The sequence below is a fragment of the Amphiprion ocellaris genome, chromosome 2 (assembly GCF_022539595.1).
Source record: "Amphiprion ocellaris isolate individual 3 ecotype Okinawa chromosome 2, ASM2253959v1, whole genome shotgun sequence".
NCBI lineage: Eukaryota > Metazoa > Chordata > Actinopteri > Pomacentridae > Amphiprion > Amphiprion ocellaris.
Genome location: NC_072767.1, coordinates 18,147,564 through 18,174,767, shown reverse-complemented (window position 1 = coordinate 18,174,767; position 27,204 = coordinate 18,147,564). Strand labels below are relative to the sequence as shown.

General features: G+C 39.4%; 1 protein-coding gene across 12 annotated transcripts in view; it reads left to right on the top strand.

Moving 5' to 3' along the window:
* The window catches only part of LOC111580207 (discs large homolog 1-like protein), a 127,937-nt gene that overhangs the window by 59,960 nt on the left and 40,773 nt on the right, over positions 1 to 27,204 (top strand). For 9 of the 12 annotated variants that reach the window (XM_055015703.1, XM_055015701.1, XM_055015702.1 and 6 more), the window contains 8 exons: positions 14,616 to 14,669; positions 18,181 to 18,231; positions 19,860 to 19,984; positions 20,836 to 21,005; positions 21,550 to 21,686; positions 22,100 to 22,244; positions 23,769 to 23,901; positions 26,982 to 27,138. In XM_055015703.1, the coding sequence (XP_054871678.1) occupies positions 14,616 to 14,669; positions 18,181 to 18,231; positions 19,860 to 19,984; positions 20,836 to 21,005; positions 21,550 to 21,686; positions 22,100 to 22,244; positions 23,769 to 23,901; positions 26,982 to 27,138 (972 nt within the window). The other 3 variants (XM_055015722.1, XM_023287851.3, XM_035956112.2) reach the window with 3 other exon arrangements.

Genomic DNA, 27,204 nt, shown 5'->3' with positions numbered 1-27,204 from the left:
TTTTGACATCTTCTTCAGAGCGTTAGCTTTCCAGATCTGCAGCTCCTGACTGTAGCAGGAAGACCTCTAATTTTGACCTGATTGTGAGTTAAGTGTTTACTCTAGGCTGACCCATAGCTAAGGGCCTTTACTGTCGAGACCAACTTTGCTGTGATAAGGGGAAGACAGAGAGAGAGACCATTGAAACATTCTATAAAAGGGGCCTTTAATTACTTTCACTTAGGGGAGCAAATGCATTACATAACGCTTTCATAGCTGTAACACTTAAAATTGGGCCTTTCTAGACACTTTATGGCTGATCAAAGTGAATTAATCACTGCTGACATTCACCTCACTGTGTTTGCAGCTACATGCTGGTGACATTACTTTTTGCACTCTAGAGCGACTCACTTCTCACAGAACTGGTCCTACATCACTCACAGGTTACCTTAAGGTCACCTTCCTTAGTATCACGCCACCTCAGGAGTCAGGTTTCCTCATCAGATAACTACAAGCAGAACACGTTGTCACGTGGATAAATTAATGACTCAAAGAATCTGAGTTGAATGAAGGATGTTTTACAACATCAACATTTAGAGTGCAGTTTTAATAAGCACAGCCAAAGTACTCAAAATAGCCTTTGTGGTCATTCCACAGTAGGTGTCTCCAAGTCTGTATTTTGCCCGCTCTCACATGCACGCACACACACACACACACACACACACACACACACACACACACACACACACACACTCTCACTGGCAAAGACAGTAGCATCTGTTGCTGGTAATAACTTGTATCTTGACTTTGTCACAGTTGCTAGGACACAGTTATCATTTAGACCTAAAGCAATTTATTAAGAGTAAGATTACTTCAACACTATCCAGTATCTGCAGCACCTACCGCTTCTACAGTACAACTGAAAACACGTAACGGTTTCAGAATTTTGGCATCAACAACATTGTACTGAAGTTGTGCTTCTTGAGAAAACCTTTGTTTGTTTGGTTAAAACAAGCAAATTTAATGTATCACTTTGGACACTGTGAGCTATATTTTATACTTACATATATTATTTATTGAACATTTTCACACAATATGATTAATGAAGAACATCACCAGATAATTCAGTAATGGAAATAAATACTAATTGCCGCTCATACTTATGGTTTTTCTGCACTATAGACTGCACTTGTGTTGTATTGCAATAATAGCTGCAGGACTTTAATCTTTGTCAGTGTTAGGCAGAGGGCGGCATATCTAAATGCTGAAAACAGAGTTTGTAATTAAGACATGGAGGAAGAGACATCCAGCCTGGCAGACACAGGAGACACATAGAGAAAGAAACAGAGTGGTAAAGTCATCTGCAATAGACACTGAGACCATTCCCTAAACAGAGAATGCCATTACAGCAGTATTATTTCACTCTGATACTTTGGCTCACAGTTGGAGTGAGGCACAGCTAGTCTTGCTAACAGAATACTGGCTTTGGTTTCACCAGTAAGTGTGAGAGACAGAGGGTGACACAGATAGATGGGAAAAGAGAGAGAGTATTGTAGTCTGAACAACACAGTGAATGAGCCACTCAGTCGCTGTTGAACTTTGTGTGCTGACCTGAGGAAGTGATCTTATCCAGCAGTCCCACAAGTAGGATCACATCCTGAAGTCAACCATGAGTATGTGAGGAGGAGGTTCTTCTGAGACCGTAGGAGACTCAGCTGTCCCTCTACTGACCCCAATACTATCGCATTACACCCTATAATAGTACTTATAGTATTTGAAATATTGACAGATGGTATTGCCTTGTAGTTCACTGACTATTACAGCAAACAAATGCTACTGGCAGAGATTATTTTTTGAAAATATGTCCTTCATATCTTCATCAGCTGCAGGTATAACTACAGTAGTACATTTATTACCTTAAGTCATGCAAGGATCCACCATTTAGGGTTAAAGGTGTCCATCATATGTTGTGTGGTACATTTTTTAAAATGAAATTGGACCTCATATATGTTGGGAAAGAACCAAAGCATAATAAATATGTTATAACTTTATTATGCAGGATTATATATATTGGACACTGACATCTTGCACAGCAATGTTGAAAATCTGGACCAGAGAAATTAAAGGAGTCGCTTCATTTGCAACATTTTGACTCTTAAATTTTCTAAAAATATTTTAGTTGATGCATCAGAACGTACGTAAAAAAAAAAACAACAAAAGCAAATGGAGCACAACTGATTGATAATATACATGATTCTTGGGTTTTGTCATACAACTGGTTGTAAAGCATTTTTTATGGTTACCAACATAGTCTGAAAGCTAGACTCCCAGAAAGAACTATCACACATAAATTAGTGCGTATCAGTGACATGTTCTATGAATTTTGGAGAACTCTTTTGTACATTGCATATTTTGGGATTTTGAATTTTCACACTCACAGTAATGTAACACATTGGTTTGTGGAGCACCGTTTGAAATTTGAGTTTGGAATTTGGTTTTCACACTGTTGCTTTGAAGAACACTTGAAACTGAGACCATAAACTCATTAGGAAATGTTTAGTGATGTACCAAATCGTGAGATATAGAGTCATTTTCTCATGAACTTCTGCAGGATCTGACTTGTTTTTAAAACCAGAAGAGTTGCCACCTGCTGGTTGTTAGAAAGAAAGCAGTTTTCATACACTTGTACATTGGCTTTACATTCTGTGGTTTTGAAGTCAAACCTAAACCTATTCATCTCTATTTATTTCACAACATCAATTAGACAAGCGCATGCTTTGGAAATTATCAGGATCGACATTATTTTCAATTATTTTTGCAAATAACAATTTGGCTTTGCTTGATTTTGTGTCTGATGGAGATGCCTTTCAAACCGGACCATAACCTTCTACCCCCACCCCAGAAAAGTCCCTGCTCCAATCATAACACACTGTTAATTAATACAGATTTATTCTGCCATGTTGTGTGTGGCTGCTGGTGTGATATATGATAATGAAGATCTCAGGCTGTAACCTCACATCTCTGATCAGCCACTAAATCCATGGAGGCCCAGAGCTCTGCTGTGCTGATATACAGAGTTTATTCATAAGCTCCACATTTAGAGGATGTCAGAATATCTGCAGCCATTATGCTTGTGAGTTTTGTTTCTGTCTTTGAATGAATTTGGTTTAATTCAGCCAGTAGCATATTGTATAGGAATGGTCGAAACAGTTGTTAAGTAGGGGTGGGAAGTACAAAGGAACTCATGATACTGTATTATCATGGTGCATTGCCTACCAGGACGATGATACCATGCTACAGTGACTGTGTAACTGAAGAAGAAAAATGAAGAAAGCAGGAACCACATATTAATTCACTGTACTGTAGTACCAGTGTGTGGGCATTGTCACGATTATTAAATTGTACTAATGCATCAATTCAAATAAGTATCTCTGTTGTTTGATGTCCACACTGTTGGCCAGTTTTCTCCTTTGACTTTCTTCTGCTTCTCCACAAGTAAGTTAACTTCCACTCACTTTACTCTCATATATTTTCGAAGCATCACCAGGAGAAGTCATGGAGTTGTAATGGAAGAATCCACTTAGAGTGCCTCCATCAAACCATGCAGTCAGGAATCCAACCAACTAGCACAACAGCAGCTTCAAGGTGGTGTGAAATCTGTTAGACATTGATTTGAGATGCAGTGCTGCAGTATCTTTCTGTGATGGAATGCAAGCTGTCAACCAGTACTGATAATGTCAGACTACTTCAACAAATGAGTCTTGAATAATGAAAGAACAGTACTATTGAACACCATCATTCCATTTGTGTATACGCATTCGAGCCTCCCATCAGTGCTCTATACATCTGTGGAGTCTGAGGCCCCCTGCTGGTGACATCCAGTATCACAATCTGGTCTCCCAGTAGAGTTGGCTAAAAATGCTAATTGATTTCTCTTGAATGGTTAGCGGAAGTCTGTCTAGCAAGTCTAACAAGTCTGGCCAGGATGCTGTTTCCTGTTGCATGTCTGCATTCCCTGTTGAACACTTGATCCTAATTGATTCTCCTTAGAATTGTCAATTTTTGAGTGAAACACTGTGGTATTTAGAGATAAGGAGTAATTTCATTGAAGGAAAGCATGAAGAAATACAGATGAGACAGCACATTTCTTCTGTTTGCAACAGCAAAGGGCAGTCTGAATTTAATATTTTCAGCTACCACTCTGAATCCAGCTGACCTGTAAAAAATAATATGTGTGCATGTACAATGGAATATTTAATATCTATTACACTAATTAAGTGAAGTAGAAAAGGTTTTACACTCAGCAAATGAGGATGAATTTCCTGGATAGTCAGGTCAGTCTGACCCAGAACTTAAAATGAGGACTCAATTAGGCAAACCATTTTACAGAATTAATAATGCCACACTCGATCGACTAATTTGATGTTTCTTAATGTGTTCCTTTCATAAATGTGTCAAAAGGGAGTGGGGGTAGAAAACTAAGTAGAGCTTGACATGGTGTGGGCACGCTGACTCAGATGTTTTATAATGAAAATATGGGACATCACATATTTGGTTCTAATACAGTAATCGTGCTGGGCACTACAAAGCGGTTGACAGATCACTGTGGTGATTTTCTCAGGTAAGATTGGGGAATTTTAAATGAAAGCTCCTCTAAAACTCTGATCCTAACCCTTCACTGCAGCTTTGTGCAATTTAGATAAAATTCCTTCTAATATTCTTGTTTCTTTCTCTTGTCTTTGGCCTCCACCTCATTCCTGCTTTTCATTTTTCAACAGCCTCCGCCCCTTCCTACCCCACCCTCCAGCACTATATTAGTGCTGGCTTCATTTAGCGCTGTGATGCTAACAGCCTATTCTCCTTGCTCATCCTCTCCTGACTGAGCGGCTAGCCTGCAGCTGTAGCAGTACTTTACACAGGGACAGCACATACACACTGAGCCGCTATAACAGGCTTTCTCTCAGCCACCCTCACCCTCTCCTCATCTCTTTGTGATCTCCACATGGGTGCTGCTTTTTAATGTGCCTCGTCTGCCTATCTGCCTCTCTGTCTCTTATCAGCTTGGTTTGGGGCAAGTTGTGGCATATATTAGTTGACATTTTTAAGAGATGGACCTCATAGCTATTACCGAAAGAATGTGTGTGTGAGTGTGTGCATCTCTTCAGCTCTGTGTATAAACCTGTGGCAGCTCCTGTTCTTTCTTAAATATCAGCTTTGGCAGCCAGGAGCTATTTAAACTGATGTGAAACGTATTAGCCATTCCCTTGTTACTGTGTGTATGCGAAACTGATAGCAGCAGTTTTGGTCGTATTTCTAATTAAATGTAAATGAAGACTGATTTACTGATGAACAATTGATTGATGTTTTGAGACTTTTACCATATATTCCACACACATTTATTTTTTTTACATATAACTATATTTAATGAAATTAACAAGTACTTCAGTGCTTAGTGATCTGTTGAAAGCCACATGGGTGTTTTCTGAGATTTATGTGAGGAGACACGACTGATGAAGGTGTACACAGCTGCAACAGAGCTAACGAGAAAATCAGGGAAATGTCAAGTCAGTATACAGTCTTTACATGCCCACACACTGCTGAGAATGTGTCTAATCAGGCTAAATGTTTAAAATCTCTTGTGTGGGTTTGTGGGTAGATAGGGTCTCAAACAAAAAAAAAAAAAACATGTACAGGAAATTTGTATGACTATAGAAATTATTCAAATGAAAGTTTAAACTGTACATTTAAATTGTCACATATGTCGTCATAGATTTAGTTTGTAAAGTCTTACTTATACCCAACCACTACATCTTAGTTTAAAAGATTAAAGACAGTAGAGCTTTTCTCATAGTACTTTGTGAAACCTGTTTTTGGTTGCCAGCATTGGTCAGACCACCTGTCACCAAAACCCAGCTGTACTATACCTGAAGCTTTGCCTTAGTGTGTTTTTTTACAGTGTTTCCCACATTACAATGGCCAAATACTTTGTGACAAACAGTTAAAAATATATACAGGACAATAAGTTCGCTTTGTGTTAGATAAGGGGATGTCTTCATTATGTGTTTTCTCTGGCACAGAAGTGTTTGCAAGGTGCTAGAGAGTGCTTCATCAAAAAAGTGATCCCACATAGTGCATGGGTTTTGTTTGTATAACAGGAATTATCTTATCTAGAACATGCATCTAATGTATTCAAGTGAATCTATTAAATATTCTGTCAAACAGATTTCCTATTACTATTTATGTGTTGATGAAATGTCCACTACCAATAGATATTGGAATATTTTTTTCTTCCAGGCCTACTCTTGACAACACATCTCTAGCCGCCATTTTTATTATAGATTAAAGTTGTATGATAGACTAACATGTTCAGAATGAGCTTCTCCTTCATATTCTTGGTTACCAGGGTGACAAGTCCTGCCCATGTGATTGGTTGCCTGACGAGGAGCAGTATTGACGACATTGATGCTTTTAGAAAAAGTTCAGAGATTTGCAATGATCAGTGCTTGAAGTGGGTGCAAACAAAAGGGAGAGAACAAGTGGAAATAAATGAATAGAGACACTGGCGCTCAGAAAATTACTCTATATGGACACTCAGCCTGACTGAAAAACAAATACCTCTGGTCCAGAATCTCTTTGTGGTTCCTCAACATGAGCCCCTTTTGAGTCTTACACATATTTCATACTAGCATTAGCCATCGATATTAGCTTGTCGTCTTACATGCTTGCTAATTATGTATTTGAAGTTTTGGTCTCCAAGACTGACAACTTGTTATAAAAGCATAGATTCACTAACTTATGAGAGCTGACTTGAATGTATCAGTTTTGGACAAACTTGTGCAGATGTGTCCATGATACAAACCATTCATGAACACAATTGATTCAGTGTGTGTGTGCATGGACAGGAAGAGCTATTCACAGTTGGGTCTTTTAACACAGTGTTTGTGATAGTGAGAGAGCGAGAACTGGACAAGGAGAGGCTGAGTGAATCAATGTGCAGCGCACAGCTCTACTATGAGTGAAGATTTTACACATTTAAAAAAAATAGAAAATCAATATCTGGCAGTCAATGTTGATATTACAGTGGGCCACCACAAATACATCAATGCATGGGAAACATTGGTGCATGTGCATGATAGAGACCGGAAACACATAATATGTAAGTGCATGAAGATGCACACAGACACACATTGAGACACGTTGTCATAGGGAAGTAGGCCAACGCATAGAGACACGCACAAACGCACTCACAAACACTGTGTTGCAGCTGACCTGGCCTGCCTTGTCGTGCTTTAAAAGAACAAGACAAAGGTTGATGGAAGTGACTGCTCTCCACCAATGACAGCTCTCTCTCCACTGTACACACACACACATACACTGTGACTGAGCTCTGAGCGCTGTATCACTGTCCCTGGTCACCTATCGATTAGTCATGCCTGGCTGCTGTCATGTGCAGGAGGCCAGGGAAGCCCCTAATTGGCTAGTCCGGAAAAGAGAGACACAGAGAGAGGGGGAGTTAGAGAGAGAGAGAGGCAGACGCTGAGAGAGGGAGGCAGCATAGAAAGATGAGAGAGGCAGAGAAAAAGATTTGTGCATAGAGATATGGCCTCATATTAGTTTATTATGACAGAAAGACAAAACAAGACAAGACGAAAGAAGGAAGACTAAGATATTTGAACACTTTCTGTCCTTTATTCCTTCTGGATGGAAAGAATAAAAAGAAATCTTGAAAAGATATCAAACATTGGAATCCTATCTAGGTTCAGTTCCAGTTTACAGTCTGTACTTTTTGGAATATGTATATAGAACCGTAGCATCTACAAAGTGACCAACACTTCTGATACAATGCTGGAGTGCGCACTGACATAGGTGGATAATACGAGATAATCTGAGTGACTGACCGCTGGAGTGGAGCATAATCGCGAAGTGAGAAGCAAAAATCTTCTACTGGAGCGCATGAACTGACTCCCATCCTCTATAGGAACAAAGACAAACTAAAAGCAAGCAAGACCGAAAGGAGATTCAACTTCTTCAAGCGGTTTTGCTGCTTCTTTTTGGGACCAACTTTTTATCTTTTGGCTGACCCCATAACACTGAGGAATGGTGAGAGGGTCAGTGTGCTCCTAAGGGGAGAAAGTCGAGAACAGGAGTATTCCACTAAAGGAGGATGCTTTTCTTTTCGGGACAAGTGGATTCTCTCATCTACAAGGGAGATGAAACAAAAGAATCAGTGCCTGCATGTGAAGGATTGTTTTGTAATTTCCTGATATTATAGCGATCTTTACGCACTGAGAGACTGTGATATACGAGAGAAGCTGCTGAAATTCCAACTTTGCACTGGACATAGAGGAGGTTTGGCTGTTCATGAGAGGCATGACCTACATTATTCGGACACAAGTGATTCTGAGGAGCTTCTATCTTTTGTCATCTGTGTAAAGGAGACAATGTGGTAAGAGAGAGATAAAGATTTTTAAAAAAGACTGGAGGATTTCTTTTTGACTTTGTATAAATTTTTGTCGATATGACCACTTATTTTCACAGCCATGAGTTTTGTTGTAGCCCCAAAAAGCCTAGCAGTGGCTCCAATAAGGGCAAATCTGGCAGAGGAAAGGCCAAGTCAGGGAAGAGCCACTCTCATTCAAAGCATAACCAGAATTTATTACAAGTACAGACGCCAAACCACCAATTGCAACCGTCACCGCTACACTCACCAAAGCACCATCCGCATTCATCAAAGCATAGTTGCCATTCGCCAAAGCGTCTCCTCCCTTCTCCCTCTCCTAGTTACTATCACATAGCACCACCGGCTCAAAGTCATCAGCTCGCTCCACCATCGCCAACTTACCCGCTGACTCCACAATCACCAAATAACCTACTGCACTCACCAAGCCAACATCACCTTCACCTATCGCCGAGCCACCACCAGCTTCATCTGTCGCCAAGCCACCAGCAGCTTCATCTGTCACCAAGCCACCATCAGCTTCACCTATCGGCAAGTCATCATCAGCTGCAGCATCAGTCTCAAAACCAGCAACACCGACCAGTTTCGCCCTGCCACCTGCTTTCTTCGCCCTCAACTCATCAGATCTGCCACCAACAGCAACTCCATTCACCCAGTCACCACTCATTGTTCCAGCAGTACCAGCACCACCACCACTGCCCTCCTCCTCTTCCTCATGCCTCCCAGTCATTGTCTATCCATCCTTTTCATTCACCACAGCTCCCCTTATGCTCAGCATTGGGGGGTTATGGATGGAGCACACTGCCTACCAACCTGGCCACCAGAAGCTCTAGAGGGAAGTTTCCCAACCTGAAGGACAGCGTACGAAAGAGTCCCACAAAGAGCAAAGGCAAAGCTGGGGCCAGGCCGTGGCCCAATGATACGTATATCTGGACCGCACACTCAATGGAAGTGCCCCCACATGTGCCACTCATACACCACTTTCCACAAATACAAGCCCATGTGCAGGTAGGTTTTGAATGGATGTATACCAACAGTGGGCAGGTCTAGGGCGCCGATCCCAGGAGGGGACAGCATGTGTATAATTATTACCAGCTGCAGTAGCTGATATTTTTCTCACCTTGTGAGACTGTGTGGGTGTGTCATCATGGCTAAATGTGGTACTGGAAACACCTACTCTAGCCACAAAGGCACTTTTGAGTATTTCAGCAGGTGTTTATACCATCTGTCTATGGATACATTTAACATGGAAAATACAGACATATAACATAGCCTATGTGTGGTTCACACTTGAATGAAAATGGAGTTTGAGGATGGGTGTAGCCCAACCCTTTTAGCTTGAGGGTAGCAAAAGCATTGCACACACTCTGCCTCAAATGCATTTTTCTTTAATGTGGTTGAAATTTTAACCCACAAGATTAACAATCATCAATCAACATTCCGACCCTTCTAGCCACCATATCTTACATTAGCTAGAGGAGATCCCATTTAGGGGGTTTTGGGGCAGTGGCAGTACACTATATCTGCTTATTGAATCTGCCACCACACATGGCATAATAGCTGTTTCTGGGTCAGTGAGCAAAAGATGAGAGCCTCAACCAAGTAGACTCTGAGTCAGGGCTTAAAGCCAGAAACGGTATTATCGGAAGGTTTATATGCCACTGTATATTAAAGATGACAGGAGCCACTGTGATGTCACCCGTGGATTTATGCTACACTGTCATAAAGCCTCGAATTGGGCATTTGACCGTGGAGCAGTACTACAACTCCATGGTCAAATGCTCTTTTGACACCAAACTTAATAAATGAGACTGAGAACTCGAGGAGCCATAATTTAAAATACAAACAGCCTACAGTATAAGAAAAGTCTTGAATCTATCTGTTGGTAACAGATCACGGAGGAAATAGGATTATTTTCTTATGCACTTTTATGCATTCTGAGTTTTTTTCCAATCAAGAGTCGTGCCGTACTGACTGTTAGAGAGAATGTGAGGTTTGTCATGTTGCCTTCACTTGTCAGACCAGGATACTATGTCCATCTTTTTTAAACATTCTATCACCTCTGATAGTAACTAACCTAGAAAGTGGGATGCATTCCTGCATGCATACCATTAGCATAAAATAATGTAGTTTTCTAGTGAAATTGCATTTTCTGTTGTCTACGTTCAAACCACTACTGGGATCGATACGCGGCCAAGTACATTCGACCTTAGGGAATTAAAAAATCAGTCTTCATCAAACCTGCAATATGACCATATGATGTAAAGTCTTTATAATCCACTGGCTGCGATTCAGAAATCCCAACTCTTATGACAGTGGAGAGGACATTGTAGTAGTATATATCACAACATTAGTGTTGCCATTATCTTCGTCAAACTACCCTTTTAAGTGCAGCATTGACAGCCTGAAGTGTTTCAGTGTTTTCCATACAAAGCTACACTCTGCCCTGTCATTGCAATGTCTACATATCATGAACAGGATGTGGTTCTCGCTTTTTCTCTGAGGGACGCAGAAAGTAATTCAGATGTAGAGATGAAACACATTATGTGTAAATGAGAGTTTTTTTATGTAATAACGCATCACCAAATAAAAGCCTGCAGTCAATGGAGCATCACAGAATGATGATAATAGCTCTGTAAGAGTGGGAATGGTCAATTCTGACCTTTCAATGACTCAATCAAATGAGCAGAACCATCCATGGGTGATAAGTTTTGTGTAAACTGTACAATAGCGAACCAAAGAAAAGAATACAAGCACAGCAACTGCTTGCTATTTACTGTTGTTTGGGTCATTTATTTGCTGTACATCTGCTGTGGGCACTGTGACCGGAGGTAGCAGGTAGTGATAGTGTGATTAGCGTGATTAGCATGGAAGCTCTGATTTGATTAGAGTCACGCTCCATCTGATTAACTCATTAGTCAAATGGAGTTTCACTGCAAATTAGGAAGACAGAGCGGATAGTAGTATTAAGAGTGGAGTATTGCAAATGGATGAATGTGTGCATCAGTTTTTAGCTCTCAACACTGCCTCCTCAGTACTGTAAATACAATACAAAGTACATCAAGAGAGAGAAAGCTCTCAGATACGCCTTTAACGTTACAGCTGGTACTGCTCAACATTCTGTTCAATTTGACTTTTCCTCTTTGCACTTCAGGCTTTGTTTGTGTTTGTATGTTCTTGCACGATCGACTGTGCGCTGTACTGATTGATTATTTAACTAACTGCTGCTGTGTGTCATTAGACGTTATAGGATTCCTGATTTCTGCTTATTTAATCACAAATCATCTGCTAATTGATAATTGAATTTTATGTTGATAGTGTAGAGGCTGAACAGAGCTCCCCACACTAATGGAAAATCAAAACTACTTAAACAAAAAATGTTCAAATCACCTTTTTGTCTCTTTCTCTGATCTGGATCTCTTTCTAAGCTGTGCTGTGCTGGACTGAACCAGGCCATAATGCCACGATAACAAAGCTGCTGTAACAGCAATTATATAACAACTAACAATCACTTGCACAGAGCCACAAAATGCTGTCTGGATATGGATGTTGTGTGCATTTGTGTATTTGTGCATGAGTGCTTGTTTGTTTATATTTGTACGTTTGTTCTTTTGGCGTTTTCATGTAACACAGCCCCATCCACACACACATTGATGTTACATAAGCGTGCAGTCTGACATGGCGTGTCAATGGAATCACCAGATGACTGACCGACAGGATTTGTCGCTTTGTGAATGACACACACACACACACACACACACACACACACACACACACAGAACATGTGTGCTTTACCCAATGCTGTTACAGTGGTGAGGGAGTCAGTTAAGTTTAGGCAAGGCAATGGACTGGTGAGTGTTAGATAATGACAAATTAAATTCTAGCAGGTAGTTGTCAGATATTAATAACTTCCATTAACATCAGCTAAAGCGACAGCCTCATGCAGAAGAAGAATCAGGAAAACACAAATTGTTTTTTTAAATGAGAAAAGAACTTCAGAGGTTTTACGGAACCATTCAGTAAATGTGTGGTGTTTGGCAGTCGTTGCACCGTCCAAGTAAAATTTGCTTTTGCTGACTTGTAACAGAATGGAGAATTGATGAAGCTCAGAAATACTTACAGAAACAAACAAGTTTAGATCAGTGTTTTCTAACTTAATTGGTTGGCGACATTGTGACAATAGCATCAGCAGGTGGCTCCACATTTAGGCTTATGGTGTACATGAGCTGTGAGTCCTGAATGGATAATATTATTCACTGTTTAATTGAAAAACAAATCAGAAAATGAACCTATGTTATGTTGGAAAGTGCTTGCTCCTAGGGAATCTTTGGAATTGTTGGGTTTTCCATGTACAGTATAATATTGCAGGGTCTAAACCTTATTATTTAAACTTGCTAGCTAAATTTACAATGTAATCTTATTCCTTCACTTAAAAGCACTTTGGCTTAATGTCTTTTGTGTCTTACATAAATAATTGACTAATTTTGAGAAAAAGCAACAGATATTTTTGTCTTTCTTGGTTATTTTTCTGTGGTGTATTGTGATGGTTTCTCGATGCACTAAGAGCAGCAAAGTTAGGCGTTCCATTCTTGCATATGCTGACCTGACTTAAAGTATGCAACATGAACATTTAGTATTGTACTGTTTCTTTAAGTAAAGCAGCAAAAACCTAATTTCCACTCATATATCTTTCCCCTTCATTTACATGAACACACACAGATGGTAACAGCTGCACCTGTCAGCATATCCTGTCTGAGCATCCATGACCTGTGTTGTTACCTCTAAGCCATCCCTGTTTCTCTCTGAACCTGCCTCCACTTCTGTACTCACGCTGCTGATTTTCATTCTTTTTTTAAACTCTTTTCAGTGCTTTTGGTTTGTGTGTGCGTCTGTGTGCACCCGCTGCTCTTCGTTGTTGTTGAGCAGGCAGATTTCACTCCTCCCACCGTATTCATAATCCCTCTGAACCCCCCCTCCGCCACCCCCATTCTGTTCCCATGTGGGATCAAGCATTCAGTCAGCTTGACTGACAGACAGTTGCACATGTGGCCGAGAGAGAGAGACGTGGAGTGAGAGAATGTGTGTGTGTGTGTGTGTGTGAGAGAGGTAGAGAAAGAGAGAGAGAGGAGATAAAGGAGTGGAACGGGGTGGATGAGAGGTTGAGATTAGCGCAGAGGGATAGATGCTGTTGCTGCCCTATTGCACACTCGTGTTCTGAAGTCGAGGTGGGCTGTCTGTTTGGTTTTCTTGCTTGTTTGATGCTTGTTTAGCTGGTTGGATGCTGAACTTTTTCTTTTTTGGCTACAGAGCGAGAGGTGGAGCTCTTACATGGACTTGAGCGCTCATTGCCGGTGTGATGGAGAAGACTAGAGCTGCAGGCAGTGGGCTTGTGAGCATTTAATACTTTCTGGAGAGAAAGTGAGAGAAGACAGGAGGAATGATGAGATGGATGTTTACTCTCCCCTCACAAGTATGAGGAGAAAAAGACACTATTTGGCTATTTATGAGCTCGTGTGAGGTTTCTGTATTTGCTGTGCTTGCACAGGAACCAAGAGGTTGAAGATCATGTTAATCACGTGCAGCTGCTTTCTCCCTAGCTCTTTTAGCACTGATCTGTTTAGGCCTGGACTCTAGAGTTGAATCACTTGGTGGAGAAGGGAGGGGGAGAAAAGGGCAGAGATTGCACAAGACAGCGTATGTATAAGAAGATTGCAAATGCTGGAAATCAGATTTGTCTAGGACGTCGACCTCATAAGTTAAATGTGATCGGAGTGCAATAATAAGTGTTGTAAAACATAGCCTCATAAAAACCACACTCCAGTGTACACTATTCTACACTATTTAAATTGTATAAGTGCAGATACATTGCTTTATGGGGCAATACTGAATTGGTAATAGCACGTCATGACACAGTAGCAGAGCTGTATCAAATTGTTAGTGTGGTTTGCAGTGTAGTACATTAGTACTGTCCACTATAAGGCCTGTGCAGTATGTCATGCAGTGTATGCAGTCGCTCCATGGTGGTAATCTGTAGCAGATGTACTCAACATGCTGTACCAAAACATGAGACGAGTAAGTCATTCTCACTGCTTTCTGTTTGTTGAAGTGTCACCATGTTTGTGTCGTAGTATTCTTAAATGTAAAAGTGATTCGTAACGCTGTCATTTATTTCATGCAGGCCAACCCGCCTCCAGTGGTCGTCAACACCGACAGCGTTGACACCCCTCCATATGTGAGTACTGCTTCAAAAATGACAGTGACAGCAGATTTAAACATCTGTGTACTTAATAGAGATCGACCAATATTGTTTTTCAGTGCCAACAACTGGTCTTCAAGGACAAAAAGGAGTAAAAGTTAAAATGACAAATTAAGAATAACACATACACCAACACAAAAGGAAATGTGTTTGTGTATTTATGATTTATATATATTTTATAGAGAACTTTTCACCATTTATTCTTCAGTGTTGATAGGCTGTTACTCATGACATGTAACCAATCAGGTCGTGCTGTGGGCGGGACATTGTTCGAAACCACAGAGGTGGCAACAGACAGAGAGCAGTGGCTGCACCAAAACCAAAGTAGCACATTTTTAAATTAATTTATTTTGTCTGAAACACTTTTTTTTTAGTACCTATACCAATAATCAGAAAAATGCTGAATATCAAATTCGCTAATTGTCCAGGGCAGTAATTGTTTGAGCCCTACCACTTTGCACCTGCACCCTGCTGATGCTGTAACATCTTCACGCAAGACATTTTTGTGTCCATAAACCTGCTTTGAGTTTCCTAAGATGCACTAAGTGAAGTAAATCACACAGACTGAAGAATGACATTAAATTAGTTGTCAGTTTTTGTGTGTAGGCCATTGGAAGTTTAGTTTTAACCTTTTGTGTCTATAGTTCACAGTACAGGGAGAAAGATATGCAGCAACTTGAGGTATTGAAGTAGTTTGACATAAATATCTTCTGTGTAAGAGTTTATTTGTAGTCTTCGAATTTATTTTGCCTGTTGAATACTGTAATGGTAGATGAATGTGGTGTCCATTGTTCATTCGTCATGTTTGTGTTAAAGTGATGTAATCCACTTTGTGACACACAGTGAAGAGAAAATTTGTACTGTTCATGGCAATTTCAAATCCAATACTACAGTTACTTGCATGGAGTCATGCTTGGCCTTTCTTTAACCTGCGCCATGCTGTCAATATTATAGTATATAATTGTATTATTGTATAGCACATACACTAAAAACACTACGATCACTGCAATCATATTGAACTTACAGGGTGTGAAGGGACAAAGGGAAGGAGGGGACAAAAATAAACCGTCTAGATTAATGTCTCTCCACAGCATTCATGTGTGGATACATTGAGTGTGTCAACTCACACATCTTTCACACAGCACCTCAACACAAGGCTAAAAAGCTTCTACTCCTGCAAGACTTGTGACATACTTTTTACAGTGTAGTCAGTAGATTTATAACTTCATATTGAGCATCCAAATGCTACAATAAGCCTGTCATTTATTTAAGTCAAAGGCTATTTTACTGTGAAAAGACTTGCATTCTTTTTAAAGCATCCACTAGAAACATGCGGTGAATTCAGTGTTTCTACCAAATAAATATGCTCATTGATGATAGCATCCTAGTTTTAGAAAGAACACTCCGTCTAGTATTAGATGGATCCAGATGTCACTTTACTGGTAGCCAGCTGCCACAGAGAATCAGCGTGCGTTGTTAGATAAGTTTATTATGTAATTACTGTGGAATTACTCCCTGCTGAATTGAAAAGGAAATAAAACACAGACAGAGAAAGATTTTTCTCAGACAGAATTCAGTTCTTAGTTTTCTGGTGTTATTGGTGACCATTTTTCTCTTCTACAGTAATATGAATGGCTCACAAATACAGAAAAAAAATGCTCATTATTATTGAGTCTTTTATGAGCCAAGATTACGTGGGAGCTAAAAATGAGGAAAATTATTTTTTTAAAAGTGGAAAAATGTATTTCAACACACATTTACAGGGTTAGTAGTAGATAGCATCGGCTGCATTTCTAACTGTGATAATCCTATAACCTTGTAAGTGGAAATGTTAATTTGATGATGCTTGTTAAATTATACAGGAGTGATGTTTAATTCTAAAAATTATACGCTTTTTTTAAAAGTAATGTTTAGTAATTTGTCTTATAATGATGATGGTCATGGTCCAGTCTGAATAAAAACAGAGCGTTTGGTTGATAATAGTAGAAACGCTGCACATGGTGGCTGATGGAAGATTGTGCCCTCTGTTTGAAATGACAGAAATTCAAATTCTAAACTAATCTGGCTGCACAGAGACACAGATTACAGCCAAGGGGATTACATGGGCCATTGGGATGCTACTTGACTGCTGTGTGTGTGTGTGTGTGTGTGTGTGTGTGTGTGTGTGTGTGTGTGTGTGTGTGTGTGTGTGTGTGTGTGTGGGTGTGTGTGTGTGTGTGTGTGTGTGTGTGTGCCTGCAGCAGCTGTATCTGGAACAAGACACTCATCTCCCAGTATAAACCGAGTGGAACACAAAATATATAATAGTCTGTTCAGATCAGATTTAATTCTGTGTGCTTTTCATTCAGGCAGAAAATGTGGATGTTAATGTGTTTTATAGTGCGGGCCGTCCAGGCTGAGCAGTGTGATTGGCCCATGGACTATTCATCAGGGATGCTCTTAAATATGACATCAGAGATACATCATCATTAAGCACGCATTACGACTTTAATCTCTGGGATTCATGCGTCATTCATAAATAATCAATTGTCTAATTTCATATTTCTGTACTCCTCATATTTGTTGCAGCTTGTTTTAGCTGATGAGAGCATTAATGATCAGATAATAAGCTCACGCTTTGGATTACCAGCAGTAACTGGCTTGACAGAGAGCAAAACATTATGCAGAAATTTTGAATCATATAAAGCTGTACAGAAGAATCAAATCTGTACTTCAGCAATATTTAAACATTTTCATGATGACCAGGGTTCAGTGTTTTTACTTTTACATTTGCTCAAAGGCTGTCCTTGAGTTCAGTTTTAAGGTTTATATTTTAAAGGAATATCTCTACTTTATGTGACTTTATGCTTGTCCTTTCAGTAAATGTTTTTTTCTGCACTGCATTTACATGACAGATACAGTACTGGTGATTTTTCAAATCAATAATTTACATAAAAATACATGTCAAGCTTTGAAAATGCAAATGTTGTATTAAAAAAATAGCTTTGAGTCTTTTTGACATATTAAAAGCAATATCTAGTTGGGACTCTTCACCATTCTTACTGTATATCAGGTTTTAGCAGTTCCACAAACAAGATATTTCTTCTCTAAATCCCTCTGAAAGTTTCATTAACGTTCAATTCATTAAGTGTTGGAGGTCAAATGAATATAATGATTTAGTAAGTCAGCAAAAAGATTGAAGTTCAAATTAGTTTTTTCTTAGTTTTTGTTTTTTCCTTCTTTGCTTTTTCCTTCTTTTCTGCCAAAATGATGCGTAACATGTTGATGCATCTGTATTAACAATCTGATAATACATCCATGAGGGTATTTCGCTAGTACTCCTGCACTTTTACTGTAGTTGTGCTCTGAATGTATGGCTTTAACTTGTAATGGAGTAATTTGAGTATTTTAATAGTTCTTTAGTTGACTTAAGGGTTTTAGTACTTTTTTCAGCACTGCTATGAGTTTTCACATTTTTCTTTTCTCCTCTTCGTCTTCTCTCCAACAGGCCAATGGAACAGAAGCAGACTATGAGTTTGAGGAAATCACGCTGGAGCGGGTAAACATGCAAAACACAATAAAAACACACCACTAACATGCAGTTCTATTATACACACTGTCAATACATCTCAGGACATTCTGAAATAGACAAACTAAAACATCATTCGTGCTGTCAGGGGTGAAAAAAATGAAAACAAAACTTAAGAACTCAAATAAACCTGTTAAAATGTGATTTAAATGTTTTATTTTAATGAACAGTTACACCCTTAAGTATAGTTTGAAATTCATGCATTTAGTAAGAGCAGGCAACATAAACAACCAGCTCTTATAAGACATAAATTAAAATGTTGCTCAGTCTTGATTGATGTACAGATGTACTGCCCACTTTAAGAAGTTAGAAAGAATGAAATTCATTTATTTCTTGCAAGAAATGATGTGTTCTTACACAACCACATTCACAACCAAAAATATTGTTTCTTTACATGAGTATTGGATAGTGAGTATGTTGCCGCTATCTTAGATTGACAGACATTTTACTGATAAATTAAGTGTACTGAAGTAAGTTGCGATTGTCTTCTTTTTTTATCATATGTTTTAAAAATCCGGGTGCTTTTTGCTATTCCTTTGTTGAAATGTCTTGTTTTGTAGTAAAAATCCTTTAAAACCAAAGCATAAACCAGATGAGGTTGCAAAACACAGATAATAATTGAGTCATACAACTCCCATCTGGCCTGTATTAGTCCTATTAGTGCTCACTTATCTTTATATCTTTATCTCCATCTCATCTTTCTGCTTTCCCTGTACTCAGGCAGACCATTGGTCAGATTCTGCTGACCCTCTTTCCCCATCCACTCTATTTCTTGTCCATCCTTCCCTGCTTTCCTTCCCCAGTCCTCCTTCCTCCTCTCTCATTATATTCCCCTTTCTCTCACCCCTGAGGTTGTGTCTCTCTCTCGCTCTATTCTCCTGTGACCTGGTTCTGTCTGCTTGACTGGATCTGCTTTAAAGACACTATGGACATACACGCAAACACAGGCACAGACATTACACTAGTTTTAAACCCAATGACAGCACATTAGCGAGTGAGTGCAGTGGCTGTTATCAGGTAATTTGAGATCCATTATGTGCCATTTGGCAATAAGCAATATTTGGAGACAGATGTGTTACATGTTGTTTGTTCAAAGTCTAAATTAGTTTGCCAAGAAGTCAGAATTGGGGAGATCTTTTATGTAGCTTGGTAATAAACAGCAATGAGAGAAGATGTGAGATGCCTCTGACTGATAGCTATGATTTGACGAGCTAATGTGTGTTAGATGTAGTGTAGTAATTTATTGTGTGAAGTTTTGGCCTCAAAAACATTTTGATCCTATTCACAAATTATTCCAATGCGATCATTAGCGTCTTATATAACTGTATCTTAGTGACCTTTCTATTATTTATTGCTAGAAATCATCAGTATAGTGTATTGTCAAAACATATCTCTAGTCTGGATAAATAATAAATGATCTGGTTTGTCGTGAGAGGGATACAGTGGAGCAACATTTTTATAAAATCAGTGTAACATTCTCATCAATCTTAGGTCATATTAGCTTCACACACCACAAGAGACCTTTTAAATCCAGTGTCACCGCTCAGATGATGTTTATTTTCACCATTAAAACACTCTACGTCTGTGTGTGTGTGTAGGGTAACTCAGGCCTGGGCTTCAGTATTGCTGGAGGGACTGATAACCCCCACATCGGAGAGGACCCCTCAATCTTCATCACCAAGATTATACCTGGAGGAGCCGCAGCCCAGAATGGACGACTCAGGTAGAAACACAGGCACAGATTTGTTTTTAAGTGTTAGGATAAAGTGTTGACTAGTAGTGCTCCTTGCACCAAAGCTGCTGCATGCCAAACTCTAACTCTTACCCTCACAATTCTAATCTTAACCAGAAATTCACAATCTTAAATCAAATGCTCATAAAAGTAATTGTATTTGATTGTGTGCAGAACGGATTAGTAGCCATCAAGTAATTTATAAAGCTGTATTTCCTCTTCCATGTTCAAAATGCAGCAAAAGTGCTCCAACGTGTTGCATCACACTTGTTTCCTTATATTGTTGCTGGTGACGCAGTGATCGACCAGGTGGCATTATTGTTACAAAACACTGAAGTCAGACAGGAATGCTTTTGTCAACAGCAAACAAACAACGTTTTTAAAGAGTGCTGTGAGGGGTGCACCTCCTGTCACAGTTCAATGGTCGACTAGCTTTTCACTTCACTTCACCAGTTAAGTTTACCATTGTGCTTACAGTAAAGAATGCAGAAATTGAATGTTATGCCCTTGACAGTTTTGCCCTTTCCCAAGGTACATAACTACCGCTGGTTATAAAGGAGCTTCAGGCACTAGCAGAAGATGTCTGATTGAACCAGGCATTTTCAACAAAGAGTCTTACTTCACTTCATTTCACGTATAATAGATAGTCATATGTCCTTTTGTCTTTTCCTTAAGTGAACATTTTGAAGGACCTTAAATACGGCTTAAAAAGTCATTTTGTGTGGCTTGCTCTCCCTCTGTCTAGTTTTAGAATGTGCAACTGTAGAGTCTGTTTTTCTTCCCTACTTATCTCCTGATGCCACTCAAATGACTTCTCTGCTGTGCGTGATGTTGCTGTGCAGGGTGAATGACTGTATAGTGCGGGTGAACGAGACAGACGTCAGGGAGGTGACCCACAGCGGGGCTGTGGAGGCGCTGAAGGAGGCTGGAGGTCTAGTCAGACTGTGTGTACGACGCAGGAGGAGCATCACTGAGAGAATCATGGATATCAAGCTGGTCAAAGGACCCAAAGGCAAGACAACACTACAACCACATCATATAGTGGTGTCTGTAAAATGCAGATATACTGTAATTTTGGTGTTATTGCACCATTCCAACACATTGGATTGAAAATGGAACAGTAACTGTGAGCTTTAAGTGCTGGCTTTCAGTTTCAAAGCAATTTAATGGAGTTCACATGCTTCTGCTATTCTACTACTTACTGACTGCCCAATGAAAAAATGTGGAAATAAAGACTGGTGATGATTAAAAGTGAAAATGTAAGATGGGGGTCAGTGTTGAAATTTCTTCTTAGAAGTCCGCATGTTTGTGAAGAAAAGATCTAGTAATATAATTGAGCATGGGAATGAACAGAATCATAGAGCAAACAAAACCCTTAAAGCTATGAAATATGAAATCTATGAGAAGGTTAAGTTTACATATTTTTGGTTCTGTCAGAACTGGTAAAAATGCCAAAAGGTGAGAAAACACAGCAAAAAATAAAGAAATTAGGAAAATCCTTGGTGTCACCCAGAAGTTACATCAAGAAGCTATGACCTGTTGATGTTTTCTCTCAGGTTTAGGATTCAGTATAGCCGGTGGAGTTGGAAACCAACATGTCCCTGGTGACAACAGCATCTATGTGACTAAAATCATTGAGGGAGGCGCTGCACACAAAGACGGACGGCTACAAATAGGGGACAAACTCGTTGCTGTAAGAAACATCTTTCAATCTTTCCCCAGCTTGGTCTCCCGTGTTTTTTTGTTTTATCTCATCATGCAAAGTGCACATGTAGATCACAGCCTTCAGCAACCATAAATGAAAATGAAATACAATAAAACATAAGAAGTTGTCTTGACAAGTTTTTGGATATGTTATCATTAATAGCATAATTGATTAAATGCTATAAATTGAATTTATTCATTTAAGTAATCACACTTTTTTTAGCAGATATTTAATCACAATGTTGCTAAATTAAAAAATTGCTACCATTTTTAAAATAGCATCCATTGTATGTTTTTGTTCCAGGCTGGCGTGGCTTTCCAGTGTACATTTGTGTTGTTTCTGTGTTTTCTGTGTGTCTATGCATGTCTGCAGATACTAACACAGTCCTGATTTATCTCCAGGTAAATGGCTCCTGTTTGGAAGAGGTCACTCATGAAGAGGCAGTGGCTGCACTGAAGTCAACTCCTGACGTTGTGTACCTCCGTGTGGCCAAACACACCTCCCTTTTTATCAATGACAACTTCCCTCCACCCGATGTCACTAATTGTGAGTAGACACCAGGAAGCTCTCGTGATTTAACCATGAGACAAGAGTGAAAACGAATGGTTTGGTTTCACTGATTGCATAACAAACATTAGTGAAATTCTACCTCCATCAGACTGTATAGATTCTTGCTTTTTCTTCGACTTGCAGTCGAACAGTGCTCTGGTGAATGTTGCACACATCACTGCAACCAAGATGGTGAACATTTCCGAGCCAGATGGCGTTGAGTGATAACAAACCAGCAAGGAGCAAAACTGGCAATTTTGCTCCCACAAACAGAGAAAGCTCCCGTTTACTGCTTGAGGCTGAGTCAAGGCTCTTGCTCAGAGCGACTCACTCGTGAGTCATGAAATCCCAGAGCATCATTAATACAAACAACCAATCAAGGTAACGTGTTCAGTCACTGATTTAAAACAGACAAGCTACAGAAAGAGGCTAAAGAGGGAGAGCAAACACTGAGGTACAGTAAAACAGGGCCAGAGAGTAAAATGAGCTTTCATGTAAAACAATGAAAGAGATCCAGTTAAAGATGAGGGTGATGGATCCCATGTAGGTGTGAAGTAACAGTTCATAGACCGGGCACATTTGGACAAGACTAGTAGTATCTGTGGACCTTGTGATTTAGACATGACTGCTCTATGTCATTCTGTTTGGCATATTCACAAAGGATAGGGAGAGTTTGTTTTGCTCAGATTTATTGACATTATGATGTATCTACCTGAATTTGCACCCAAGATGATGTTCATACTTTTGCCAAACCCTCCATGACTCTCAAGCAGGAAGGTGGCAGATACAAAGTGCAGAGAAGAAGAAAATCACAACCCAAAATCACTGAGGAACTGATTTGCACGGGACAAAAATTCCAGGAAATTTTGGTTCAGTGCACTTACTGAAGTTGATCATAAACCTTGCTATGTATCAGTTCTAGATACCAGATGTTATAAACTATCCCACGTTGCTTATTAGAGACCAGATAATTGCCAGTGCCGTTATCATTACATACCTGAATTTACCTGGAAGAGTTTAAATAATGATGCAGTTATCTCCAAAACAAAAAATAAATTTAAACCTCCCTGTCGTCACACATTGTTTGAGAGTTTTAAAAGCAACTGAAGTTACTTAGAAATCTCTCTATTCATATTTAAAATATATCCTGCAATGATCACATCTCCCAGACAGTTTATTTGTTATATAACACTCTGATTATCAAACTGGGTAAATTTGGTTCCCTGGATTACTGCCACTTGCCATCACTCCAGATGAGCATTTTATCAAACAACATGTCATTTATCACTGCTCTGAATCTAACACTTTACCAAGCAGCATATATCACACCATCGTATCTCAATATATCCGCAGTACATTTCGCTACATGTGTGTTTTAGTACAGTGTGAGCTGTCAGGATGACAGTGTTTCCAGTACAGTAAGAACATGAACCTGAACAAGTGACATTTCACAAGAAGTAAATGAATTTTGTAAACATCAAGGTAAAGTAAGGAAAAAATGATGTGTGTGTTTTTCTGCAGCGTACTCCCCACATCAGGACAACCATATAAGCCCCTATATGAGCGGCAGCCAGTCTGTAAGCCCCGCCCCACTGACCACACCCAGATACTCCCCGCTGCCCAGGGCCATGACTGGAGAGGATGATGTGCCCAGGTGAGACCTTGCTTTATCACAAAAACACATTTCATTTTGTCTTGACAATCAGGAACAAAGATGTCTCTGTGACAGGACTAGAGACATATGGTAGCATTCTAACTCTGACCCTTACCAATCTAAGCTATTCATTTATATTACATTATTCATTTTTAAATTCATCTTTTCAAAAGAAGTTTTCAAAGAACAGTTAAGTTTTGACTACATGTTGAACCTGAACACTTGCCAGTGGGATGGAAAGGCATGTTACAGTATATTTAACATTTCCAACTTTCTGATTGTCCTAAACTAATTATGTGTGACATACGGTTCAATCAACCAAACATATTCTTAAAATTGTGGTATTTATCAAAATAACTTCATTCTACACCTGCCATTTAAAAATTTGCCGAAACATAAAACTATTGGCACTAAGTCCTGTAAAAACAGAAAATTCTGTGCTGCTCAGTGCAGCTGAAAAGCTATTAGTGACTCAGCTGTGACCAACAGTCGCATTAAAACTCAAGGACTTTTTGGCTGAACTGCAGACTGTGTTTACACAGAAAAAAAGCAAATATATATATATATAAAAAAACTAGACAGGTTGAGATACAGTAGGGCAAGTTGTACAAGTTACGTTTAGCATGTTTTTGTCTAATATTGATAACACCCGTGGGCCCATGTTGTCCATGCTGATTTCCATTTTTTTTAGTTTTGTAAAAAAAAATAATAAAAGAAAAAAGAAACTTGTACCATTATGCACAAACGACATTTATGAGTTCTCTTTCTTCAAGCAATGGTTGTGCTGTTTCCATAGAGATGCAGGATTTTATGTTGCAGTGGAAAATATGCCCATAGTGAGTAAAAATGTAATAGAAACAAAAAATAAGCTTCTTTGGGTTCACAAGGGAGAGGCAATTATTGGTATAAAAAAATTACCCATGATTCATCTATAATCATCTATAAATATGCATTTTTCACTTGCTGTGTTACGTTAAAAGGAAATATTTAGCGTTGAATATTTTACTCAAGATGTGTATCTAATTGTAATTTTTAAGCAGTGGAACTAGAGAGTAAATATGTAGCATCAATGGATGATGGTGATTTTAATTTTGACTTACAGGCTGCTCTAAATATGCGTGGGGGTGGGGATCTGGACTTAAGTTTTTAGTGTGAAATTTCTGTTTATCTTCTATCTGTCTGCAATGTTCTCTTGGTCTCCAGCGAGTTACTTAACAGTAAATTTAGTTTGATGCCTTTTTGAATTGTGTGAGATTCTCCAGTGATTCTTGCAACTGACAATATTTGAATGTATCAAGTACTGGATGCCCAGTTATTTACATGCACTATGTGGGAGACAACTTTTCATACTTTTTAACAGTGAAACCAAATGGTTTCTGCAGTAGACTTCACCAGTGTCGCCATTATTTATTAAAAACTGTCAACCAAGAAAGAAAATTTTAAATTGCAGTGTGTGCCAAACATTGAAGGAATTCTGTTCAGTTTTGCAGTTTTGTCCTTGTAGTTTTTCATGGTATGCCTCATGTTCTTCTCTGAGGTCTTCGGTGACCATCAGTGAGGTCCTCGATGCCATTTTCTAGAACAGAGTCCTAGAGAGTCCCAAATACACTAAGTGACCTCTGTCCTTCCCTGCTTGCTCTGCTGCTGCATGAGCAACTGTGTGTGTGTTTGGCAGAAAAAGGCAGATGGCTCTGCAAATTTTGTCTGGCATGTAAACTCAGGTCACATATGTACACGCAGGCAAACACATGCAGATACACACTCAGTGCTGCTCTACTGTCTTTAATCCATTTTAATGGAGGGATTACAGCCTATCACAGCCCTCGTCACTCGACTGGCATCACCGTGGTTACCAGAGTATGACTCATTTCGTCATAGACCTCAGGGCCAATCAGTGTCCTTTGATTATAATAAATCTGATAAGCTTCAGATGGACTGCAGAATGGTCATTTTGACGTCTGCCCTTCTCTTTTCTCCAGTTATTTTCTGTCCTATTCTATCTTTCATCTTTTTCTCTCTCGCTCTCTGATTAGTCATGCGAGTAGAGGATTGTGGGTTTTAATAGAAGGCCATTGAGTGAGCACAGTTGTTTTACATCTGCTTTGTCTCTAAGCAGGTGATTTCAAATGAGATTTGATGCTTATTCAGAAATAATACACGACTCATTCAATTGTTTTTCAGATACTCCAATTCATCTTATCTGTATCAGTACCATTTCCAGTACATTAACTCAGGGTGTCTACCAAAACCAAAACCAGTGTTTTTTCCTGTATAGCAACATGGATGGAAGGGAAGGTTTTCTGTGGCACTACAAACTGAGTCACCACCCCACCTCAATGAATGTAACAGGATTTGAATTACGCCGACAAGGAAGCAATGTTTAATGTGGAAATGTCACATGTGGCTGAAACAGAATCCACTTAGGAAGGTCAGGTTTGGTTCCCGACACTGATCCAGCATATTGGATTGCTCATTCTGTGAAACTGAGATCAGTGACAGTTATTTAACTTGTACCACTAGATACTTGTTGTCCAGTAGCTGCTTCACTGCTTGCTTGGATTTCCTTTGTGTCGTTTTGTTTCCTTTTTTCTAAGACATTCAAACATTGTTGACTGATCAAAGAATGAAACAATGAAATAGTCTGAAGTGTGTTTAGAACAATACAGAATTACCTTCAACTGGGGGTGTTCACGCTGACTGTAGTGTTACAGCAAAACTGAGAAAGTGCAGTACTGACATCTGCTGGTGAATATGGTGAATCATTTTAATGGCAAATTCCCTTCCCTCCCACTCAGATGAGCAATTTATCACTACAGATTCTACACATTTAGAGCGTAAATACATACAGTCCAATAACTGCTGAATATAGTAGCCATATTTTAACTTTTTAAAATCCTTTCAGTATTATTTATTGAAATATGTCATTGGCCGTGCCAGATTGATCAAGTCTCTGCATACACAATGAAACAGAAAAAAAAAACGCTGATTATTTATGCTAAAACAAACAAACAAAAAACTGTAAGTAGCATCATCTTTTTCCCTCATGCAGTGTGTGTGTGTTTGATTTGTGTTTCTTCCAGGGAACCCAGGCGGGTGGTGCTGCAGAGGGGCTCCACAGGCCTCGGATTTAACATTGTTGGAGGGGAAGATGGGGAGGGAATCTTCATTTCCTTCATTCTTGCTGGAGGTCCAGCTGATCTCTGTGGGGAACTACGAAAGGGAGACCGCATTCTGTCGGTATGATGTCATAGATCCAGTGCACAGAGAATTGCAACACAATTACTGTCACCATTGCTATTATTA